The sequence below is a fragment of the Rhinopithecus bieti genome, unplaced genomic scaffold (genome assembly GCF_001698545.2).
Source record: "Rhinopithecus bieti isolate Rb0 unplaced genomic scaffold, ASM169854v2 scaffold_3878, whole genome shotgun sequence".
Lineage (NCBI taxonomy): Eukaryota > Metazoa > Chordata > Mammalia > Primates > Cercopithecidae > Rhinopithecus > Rhinopithecus bieti.
This window is the reverse complement of record NW_016805059.1, coordinates 6,636,472-6,646,964: the sequence shown is the minus strand read 5'-3', so window position 1 is coordinate 6,646,964 and position 10,493 is coordinate 6,636,472. Positions and strand designations below refer to the sequence as shown.

At 43.7% G+C, this 10,493-nt stretch overlaps 1 protein-coding gene across 5 annotated transcripts in view; it reads right to left on the bottom strand.

The window, feature by feature from the left end:
* GATB (glutamyl-tRNA amidotransferase subunit B) overlaps positions 1 to 10,493 on the bottom strand; it is an 84,598-nt gene that overhangs the window by 27,346 nt on the left and 46,759 nt on the right. For 3 of the 5 annotated variants that reach the window (XR_001885387.1, XM_017871125.1, XM_017871126.1), the window contains 5 exons: positions 9,504 to 9,617; positions 6,642 to 6,726; positions 5,911 to 5,955; positions 4,935 to 5,138; positions 3,376 to 3,565 (listed from right to left, as the gene is read on the bottom strand). Coding sequence is in view for 4 of the 5 variants with exons in the window: in XM_017871125.1 (XP_017726614.1) it covers positions 3,376 to 3,565; positions 4,935 to 5,138; positions 5,911 to 5,955; positions 6,642 to 6,726; positions 9,504 to 9,617 (638 nt within the window). In the remaining variant the exon portion in view is untranslated. The remainder of the gene's footprint in view (positions 1 to 3,375; positions 3,566 to 4,934; positions 5,139 to 5,910; positions 5,956 to 6,641; positions 6,727 to 9,503; positions 9,618 to 10,493) is intronic. The other 2 variants (XM_017871127.1, XM_017871128.1) reach the window with 1 other exon arrangement.

The following is a 10,493-nucleotide window of genomic DNA, read 5'->3' as shown; positions in this document are numbered from 1 at the left end:
ATATATATATATATATATATATATATATATATATATGAAATCAAGGCAACTTGACATAAACTAGAGAAGCAAGGTTAGCTAAATAGGTTGAAGTTTTAGGTGGGGCAAGATACCCCATGATTCTCTGGGTTGTCAAAGCATGGTTTATATATCTGACCTTTGGAAACAGGGATGCTGTTATCAGGAACGCTGCTTCTCCCAGGATTTTCCTGTGTGCTGTGATAACATCCCATTCACTCATCCATCTGTCCACCCAGTCATGGAGTAGCTACTATGTGTCAGGTATTGTGTGTGGTAGACGCTAAAGTATAACATTAGAGTTCTGTAAATATTAACAATAATTTGGTGCTCACTGCACAATAAAATGACAAGGTAAATTAAAGACTGGAGTTAAATTCTGAAGTTTGTCATCATTTGTGGGTGAGGTGTGCGTGGGGGTGGGCATGTGCATAATGCCTAATTTAATAAGCAATCCAAAGACACAGAGCACAGAGTCGCAGCTCTGCAAAGCACACCTTCACCACTGCTATTTATTTAATGAATACTCCTGGGCGCTCTTTAAATTGAAAGATGGTTCATTAGATTTGTGCATCTGCCCTTCTCAGCAATCTGTTGTGTTTTTGATGAAGGCAGGAAAAAACATGAACATATCATTTTCGGGTATGTTATGAGTAACGCAGCTTCCAATGATTACAAAGTCATAAAGGGCTCAGGCTGCCTAATTTCAGGAAAACAATTTGTCTGAATCATTCTCTTCCCATTCCTATCTCATTCTAATCTCACTTAACTTGGAAATTTCAAGTACTAGCCCTTTAAAGGAGAAATACTAATCACCCAATACATTATCTGCAAGCCATAAAATAAGCATGTTTTAAGGTATCAAAAAAAGTCCTTTCAAAAATGGCCAAAAAATTCACCCTTTTTTTTTCCAACCAAGTTAACCACTACCTCTTGTGGGCCCTGATCCTACATTATTCATCTATCTAGTGTAATCTGTCCTGGGGGCTGGTTATTGTAGTGTGTGTGTGTGTGTGTGTGTGTGTGTGTGTGTATGTATAAATTCTTGGAAGTCAAAAAAAAATCTTAAAAAAAACTTTTGTTTCTGTCTCAGTACCTGCTGCACAGAAGATGCTAATAAAAGTGCTGAACTAGGTCGGGCATGGTGGCTCACACCTGTAATCCCAGCACTTTGGGAGGCAGAGGCAGGCAGATCACTTGAGGCCAGGAGTTCAACCAGCCTGGCCAACATGGCAAAACCCCATCTCTACCAAAAATACAAAAAATTAGCCAGGAGTGGTGGCGCATGCCTGGAATCCCAGCTACTCGGGAGGCTGAGGTGGGAGGTGGCTTGAATCCGGGAGGCAGAAGATGCAGTGAGCTGAGATCATGCCACTGCACTCCAGCCTGGGCAAGAGTTGAGACCCTGTTTCAAAAAAAAAAAAAAAAAAAAAAAAAAACAGCACTAAACTAAAAACTGAAGGTAGGTTTCCCCATACAGGCCTTTACACTATTAAAATATAGACTCACTCATTTGCCAGCCCCTAGCAAACACCTATTTAAGGCCTACTAGGTTTGGGCACCATGCAGGACCCATGAATAAAGACGAGGACACAAACACAAACACAAAAATGTTCCTGCCCTCATGGAGCTTATGCTCAGTGAGGTGAGGCAAACGCTGTCCCCATTACCCCTCATCAATGGCCGAGAGTGACAATCCTATGGAAATGCCCTCTGAAGGGGGCACAGATTCTCATACAGTGCCTTGAACAGAAACAGCTGTATTCTTGAGAGGAGATTCTGAAAGTTTCTTTCACTCTCTTATGGAGGCAGCTAATATACACACACACAAATTAATGTTATATATAGTGGATTTCTCTATGAAATCACATTTTGAGCAAAGAAACCTTGGCCATTTCTTGGTTCATCATACACTACCTCAAAGGGTAGGCTTGGGCTCCTGCTGAGTGGAGGGAGGTAACTTAAATCTTCGAGGCTGAGTAGCCTTGGTACCTTCCTCCCAACTCCTGTGTAATTTCACAAATAGTAATAAAAGATAGGGCTAGAATTCAGTGTTTACTTCAAGTAGGTTGGAAACTCAAGCAGTCAAGATGGTGGGGAAGATGTATAAGACTGAAACATAGTTTTGTTACATCAACCTAGGAAAAATACATGAATTGTAAGAGGCTTTGGGTTAAGAGGTCCCCTGTACGGAATGCTGACTGACTGAGTCATAGTCAAAGTGTGGCATTAAGCACTGCTGATGTTGTGCTCATCTGTGCTGAGTAGCAGAGAAGATGAAGCAGTCCTTGCCTTCAAGATGCTGAACAACATACACTAATAAGCACTTAAAAAACAGTGATACAATTGCCAGAGAGGTAAGAAGAAGATCAAACAGCAGCCCACAGGAGGCAGTGACCAACTCTGCTTCTCCAAGTAGCTGATTTATGGATGATGAAGAGAGAATCATTCTTTCAACATGCATCTGACTGCCTACGTTGTATTGTAAATGCTAGGATGTTATTGGAAGTGTATAAATAGACATAAATACATGTATTCCAGCATCCCAATGTAGTTATGATTGGCCATCCAAAAAGCAAAAATCCAGAGTTTCCATAGATCCTGCTGCCCCAAAAGATGAGTGTGGCATATATCGATTCCCTAAGATGCAGCAACAAAACTTCCCACTTCCTAACAGACAAAACGACGACAACTGTGACAAAATGCTGCCCTCACTGATGCTGCGTCACTTTAATGCTGCCATGACAAAGAAAACCACAAAGCCCCAGGCATCTCTGAAAAGGAGGGAAAATCCCTAAGCAGATCTCGACAGTGTCAAGTTCTCCACCAGCCCCATCAGACGCAGCCTCAAGCCTCAAAGGACTGATACTTTTAGTCAGAATTTTCGGCATTTTGTGTGGAATAAATGTTTTCTTCTGAAATTGGCAAAACAACTGGCTGGCTTTTGGGAATGCAACATCCTGCCAGCCCTGTCATGGCTCGATACCGCTAGACATCCAGAAACCCTATATATTGATTTTCTTTTGTCCTTCAGACACATGGGAAAAACTCATCCATAACATTTGGACAGTCTTCAAGAAGTCTCCACAGCTGCTGTGGGCAGGCGTTCATTTCTACACAGAAGAAATGACTAACACAAGATTGCGTTTCATCTTCTGGTTGTATGAGGAGCATTTACCATACATGGTAGTGAGCAAAGGTTACTACATCTTATTCTTCTCAGTAGCATCTATAGTACAACCTAAGAAACATGCCCACCCCACTTAGAGCCCATGGCAGCCTGTATGTGGCAGGCCTCTGAAGGACACTGCCCTATCTGCTGAGCCGAGATCGTCTTGGCATCTGATGGATACCTACCAGCAAAGTGAAACTGTGTTCCAGCAGCATCCCATACTGTTGGACGAGCCTTTCTCGGGTCACTCTGGGGAGCTCCGGGAGTGTCTCCCGAATCTGGTCAATATTGATCACTTGCTGTGGGTCTGCACCTGCCGGCAGAGATGTGGCATCGTAGAGCACCAGGGGAGGCAGGTTGGGTTCTGGCATGAACCTGGGCAGACAGAGGAGAGGAGACAGGACCTGAATCTGGAGTACTTGGATTAATGAGAAAACAAAATCTACCCCAGTAACATGAATGTTTCTGTGTTTAGATGCCATGTTACTTGCAAATATCTTCAAATGTCCTATTATGTCAATTCTGTTTCCCAGGGAAGCCTTTGCATCGGTGTCAAAACCTCCAAACCTACTCCTCTCCATGCTTATAAGTAAGATGAGTGAAAGGACAACACAGGCTTGAAGCCACACTGGGATTTGTAACTGTGGATACATAATTCGTTCCACAGTTTATCAGGAATTGTGTCTACAGTTGTGTGTTGCTTCATGACGGGGATATGTTCGTAGATATGTGTCGTTAGGTGATTTTGTCATGGGACCATCACAGAGTGGACTCACATGAACCCGGATGGCACAGCCTACTACACACAGGCCATGTGGAGCAGCCTACTGCTCCAAGGCTACTGAGTGTCCCAAATCCTGTAGGCAACTGTAACATAATGGCATTGGTGTATCTAAGCATGTCTGAACAAGAAAGGGAGAGTAAAAATGCCATGTGATAATCTCATGGGACTCCTGCAGCATACATGATCCACTGTTGACAGAAGCATCCATATGCACGCAGGACTATGTCTTCATAAAGACACAGGCTGGAAAAAATAGGACCGAATGAGAACAATTTGCTTATCAGAAGGAAAGGTGACTTCCCCCCATTTCAACATTTCTACTATTTTTAGCAGCATTTACATAAATAAAAAATGAAAGGAACAAAATTTATCCTTGAGAAATAGAAGAAATGAATATATTTTGCCTAAATAAAATGTGACAGCTGGAGGAGAGGGAGGGAGGGATGAAGAGGTGGAGCACAGGGCATAGCGAGGCAGTGGAACGTCTTTCTCGGTGCGACACAATGGTGGATGCATGTCATTGTGCATATGTCAAACCCCACGCAACGTACCACACAACAGGGAACCCTAGTGTAAACCATGGACTCTAGCCAATATGGAGGTGTGAATATTGGTTTCATCATTGTAACAAATGAGCATCTTGCATTACTGTGGGACATAACAGGAGACTCTGGGGGTAGAGTGGGGAGGGAGAGTACCTGAGGACTTTGGACTTTCCATTCAATTTTACTGTAAAGCTAAAACTGCTCTAAAAAATGAAAGGAATTAATTTTTTTAAATGTGAAAGCTGCACCATCGCATGTAGTCTTATGAAACAAGATGTCCCTCCCTCTGTTCTTGTCCAGCACTAATGGTTTCTCTCTGCCCATTTTTGTCAAACGGCTTATGTAAAAAAAGCAGGGTATTCAGAAGAAGTGGTGGTTCGGAGGGAATGGATTCGAAGCACACACTGCCCATCACCTCACTGCCAGATCTCTTCTGTGAGTTAATCTGGCTTCTGAAGGCAAGAGGAAACCCACGGGAAGTTCCTGCAGCTCATTATCATCTGAGGCATCACACTGAAGCCACGGGCGGATGGAAAGCCAGACTCCACACTTAGGGGAAGGCACACCAACAGGGCAGGCAGCGACACTCAGGAATAAAGTGGGCTCCTGGGAGAACAGACTCATCCGGGAAGTTCACGGTTAATTAAAATAATGTTGACTCTAGCAGACACACAATGGGAGTTCTTGGGGTGAGGTTCACGCGAAGGGTTTATGAGTTTCTTCTTTCCCACATAAGCATGCTAATTTTGATTCTCACTGATAACAACAGCTACACTTGCATCTTTCTGCCCTTCACAAAGGAAAGGTGGCTGATCTCACAACTTTGTTGCTTAAAACTTCAACCTGCTAAACTCAATGAGAAAAAAAATTAAAGTTTCAATTTATCTTATGCCTGTTCTTAGTATCGGCTTTATTTGTGGGTCTCATATTAAGTAGTTCAACTTAATTTATCATGAAATAGCATCATGTGAGGTTCAAGGGAACCACCATCAGCATACGCTATCAACATCTCTTTTCTCATTTCTTCTCAAGGAGCTTCATTCAGCATAGTACTGAATCGGTTATTGAACACAAGAATAAGAAGAGCCTAGACCCCAACCTCAACTGCCATCCTCTTAGCTCAACTATGACAACTTCAACACAAAAGTGGATGAACAAGTTCTTTCAAAAGCTGAATCAGTCAAACAAGGCACTCTGAGGCTACCAAATCAAGAAACTAGTACTTCTCTCAGTATGCATATCGAAGAGGAAGTCTAGATGTCCCATCATGTAACAACGACAAAAAGTGGTTCCTCAAAATTGTTCAGGATCATTATGTTGAACTTTAAATGAACTTGAAATACGCCCCAGCCCCCGATATATAGCAGTATTTTGCCATAAGGAGTAACCACCTGTAGTCCTGTTTTCCTTCTTTGTCTCTCATTGACATGGTGCACCTGCAACAGTTAAATAAGAAAACATTAAACATTGCGAGTAGCACTGGCCAGCCTGTATGCGGGGAAGGGCTCCCCTACCAATAAGGGACACAGGCAAAATCAAACTCTGTGGCCTTCCATGGGAAAACCTTAAGTGAATACATTTAAAAAAAAATAATAAAGAAAGCAACATGTACAGAATAATTTTTTTTTTTAAAGAATGACTTCAATGTATCCAGCTTTCAGCCAGCTCAAACTCAGCTTGTGAGCTTTTTTCAGTATTCTGCTTAAAGTATACAATGCTCAAAATTTTGAATTAGAAAATTAAGGCCCAAGTTATCTAAACAAAAATAAGGCATCTCTACAACCAGGTCTTCACTCTGTTCCGCCTCTAGCTTCAGCTGGGAGAGGTCTAATAGATTAAGGAAGTAAAAATTCTTGCCACAAGGCAGGTAAGCTGGAAGCAGAGAAGAAAAGGGCCTAAAACTAAGCTCTTGGGCACAGTCTGGGTCACTTCAAGTCTCCCAGCAGCCCTAGGGTGTATTATATCCCTATAGGGTACACTACTTTTCTAATTGTACTTGAGGAAACCTAAGAGTGGAGAAGCTAAGTGCCTCCTTCACGGTCACATGGCTGGCCAGTGGCTGAGCCCAGCCCTCTCGCACCCCGCCTGGCTGTGGTCAGGACGCTCAGCAATGCGAACTCACCCCAGCTGGTGATGAAATGAGCGTGTTTCATTCAGAATTTCACCTCCATTCTCAAGTTCATCGATTTGCCTCTGAATTTCATAGTCTAGGAAAAACATACTAATTTAGCATCATATTTTGATTATACCTTTCATCTAGTCAAGCAATAATTAGAAACAACCTTTCTCAATCTTTAAGTAAAAAAAAAAAAAAAAATCAGGAAGATTGTTTATAATTATCCTTCCCTTACACGCTGTATTTCCTTCTTACTGCCATCGTAGAATACTGGTGCTGGAAAGGGCCTTAGGAAGGCAGGCTCCCTCCGTGTTGAGACAATTCAGGTTCAGAGAGATCATTACGCAACCCCATGCAGATGATGTGACTTGGCAGAAGTGGGGCTGGGCCCAATATCTAGGTCTGAGATTGCTGCCTACCAAGCGTTCTTACCCTGGGAGCCTGGGATGGGCTTCAAAGGCTCTGGCACCCCCAAAATCATACACAAAGTGTGGGTTGTGTGCATATGTGCGAGTTTTGGAGAGAGGGTCCAGCATTTGCATTATCTTTTCAGAAGGACCCATGGCCCTGAATGATTAAGATCCATGGATCCATGCCTCACCATCAAATGAGGGAGGCTGTGGGAATCAAAACACAATCACAATTGCCAAGCTGCTGCTGCTTTTTTTTTTCTTTCTTTTTTTTTTTTTTTTTAAGAGATGGGGGTCTCACTATGTTTTCCAGGTTAGTCTCAATCTCTTGGCCTCAAGCAATCCTCCTGCCTTGGCCTCCTGAAGTGCTGGGATTACAGGCCAGGCATGAGCCACTGAGCCCAGCCTGCTAAGCTTCTTTATGAAAATATCTTGAGCCTTCATCTTAACTCTCCCTCCCACCATGTACTACCTTCCCTTGCCCAAACCTAAACCCTTTATCCGAGCTGCTAAGAGGCAGCAACACCAACACATGTCAGCTTTTGCTGCCCATCTCTCCCCAACTCCAGTGATCTCTTTGGTTGACACAAGATGATGGCTAAATGGCCTGACACCGGGAGAGAAAGGTGGTGGAAAGAATCACAGATTTGGAGAATTGAACCCACAGTAGTAAAGCTTTGGCTCTTCCACTCTGAGTCAGACCACAGGGAGAATTCTCCCTCAGACTGGTCCTCCAAAGAGTTCTTCATAGGACAGGTGGAGGCTAGGGACAGCCAAAAAGATGCCGGGGTCTCCTTCATAACTTGTGGATGACTCTACCTAAAATCCGGCTGCTTTTTTTAGGTTACTATCACCAACTCTTAAAATAACAAGTCCAGCCCACTACTACCCAGCCTACTACTACCTGCATTTCCTCCATTTGTTCCAGGCTTCCCACCAACTTGACTTATAAGGGTTTTCCCTGATTCAAACCTTTCCCGGCTTTGGGAACATGGGTTATGTCCCTTTCTGGAGGCAGAACAGAGAACAGTTCACCATCTTTAGTCTGCCTTCATATGGGAGCCTATCCCTTCCCTCTCTGTTCCCATAAGCTACCCCTTTGACCACTTTAATGCCTTTTTCCTGAAGACTGTCTTCATTGAGGCTGGTTGATTCACTTCAGGTTCAGGACAATAGGTTTAACACAAGACTAGAATCGTCTTTTCTGTACTGTTTCTAATATTTTCTTGACAAGACCAGGGCTCTATTAAACATTTTGGCTACAGCAAAACTTTGGCAACAAACTCAGTTGTCTTGGTCTCTGTGCACTCTTGAAGCGGTACACTTCAAACTCCATCCCTCCTTCTTCCTCTCTAGATAGCTTCGGTTTTAAAAAATCTTTTTAGTACTCTGAGGTCCTCCCCTTAAATTCACAGTTACCTATATCTATGGGACTGCCCAGATATTTATCTTGCTAAACTATTTTAATTATTATGCATTTATCATCAATGAAATACCCACAGTGTGTGCTCCAGAAAGACTACTCTTTGACTGCATGGGCACATAACCTAGCAGTTAAAAAGAATATAAAAAGCAGGAAAACATAATGACCATTTAGGTCAAGCCATGGTCAATCTAAAATGAACAACCATGCCCTTATAAATCTCAAGCTTGTCAGAAAGAAGGTAGAAAACGGTAAAACATAGCCATGATCTTTTGGGGATCCTCTGATAAACAGGTAGAGTCTAATTTTCCCTCAAGTCTGCTTTGAATTCAATGTAATTTTCTCTTTTTTTTTTCTTAGAGACAGAGTCTTGCTCTGTCGCCCAGGCTAGGGTGCTGTGGCGCGATCACAGCTCACTATGACCTCAAACTCCTGGACTCAAGTGATCCTCCCTCCTCAGCCTCCTGAGTAGCTGGGACTACAGGCACACACCACCATGCCTGGCTAAATTTTTAACTTTTTGTAGAGATGGGGTTTTGCTATGTTGCCCAGGTGGTCTTGAACTCCTGACCTCAAGCAATCCACCCACCTTGGCTTCCCAAAGTGCTGGGATTATAGGCATGAGCCACTGTGCCTGGCTTCAATCTACTTTGAATAGAATACACTGGAAGTGACACTGTGTGAGTTCTACAGCTTAGGACTCACTTCTGCCTTCATCCCCCTGAAATGCTCCCACTGCCTCATAAGAAAGCCAAGGTCAGGCAAGTGCATGAAGAAAGATCACATGGATGGAGAAGCCCAGCAGACATTGGCACCAAGGCCCCAGGGTGTGAGACAGACTACCACGGACCCTCTGCTTCAGCTGGCCTGCTGGTTTCCCACGGCCACATGAGTGAGCTGACGCAGGACCGGCAGAACGGACCAGTGAAAACGAAAGTAGTTCTTGCACAAGCCACTACGTTTCTGGGTTGTTTGTTACCCAGCAAGAGAGAAACAATAGGAAGAAGGACGCTAGGAGCGGCAGCTGGCATTCACCTATGGCTTTGGCCAGGAACCTGATGCTGTTGAGATTCTTCACTTCTGTTCGAACGCCCAAAGGCTCCCCAGGGTGATGCACGGATATATTGGCATCCACTCTCAACTGGCCCTCTGGAAGGAGAGAAAAAAACAACTCCTTAGAAATTCTTGGAGGTGACATGGTCTTTTAAAGGCAGGGAGTGTCAAAGGTAGCAGCATCTAACTCTACCTGCTGTTGAGTTACAGCAGCCTAACTTCAGAGTTAGGCTGTGAAGTACATGGCTGGTGCTTCTGTTCCCTCGAGAGGGGTTACAGTCCTGAGGCACCTACGGTGTGCACCTGTACATGTGAGCACATACAGATGTGTGTGTATGCACATACCAAAGAGAAGTTTTAGACACGCCAGGTGGAGAGATCTAATTTTTTTGTGCTAAATAAGAAAAACAAAACTATTAAAACGGAGATTGACTCTGCAGGTTTATACTGAAGTTTTTTTCAAACTGTCAGAGCTGAGTTGGAGGAAAGGCCTCATATAGCTGATAACCCTACACTGCTCTCCAATGGAATGTGGATTTCTAACAGTGATTCCAGGAGATTTAGAGGAGAGTCCTTGAGAATTTGCAGCTCAAAGGCAAGAACTGAAACCTGGGCTTTTCCCCCTCCTCCTTCCTCCAGGTACTGTAATAATCTCCTCCTTCCACAAACATGACTCCAAATCCTTCCTGACGATTTGCCACAGCAGAAAGGCAGCGCTGTTACGAAGTCGGGAGTCTGTGGTGGGACTCAGAGAGGTGCTGACCCCATGCTGGGAGGACCTTCTTTGACCCTGGAGGCCTCTCAGAGTAGGAGCAACAAGGCCTAAAGAAACAGGCAATGTGTGGAGAGGACTAAAAGGCTCTTGAGGAAGAGAGAGAGAGAAAAAAAAAAATTCCAAGACAAATAGATGTAGGTAAGAAAGAATCACATTTGGCACCCTAGAAAGTAAAGCTCAGATTCTCTATTCCCCGT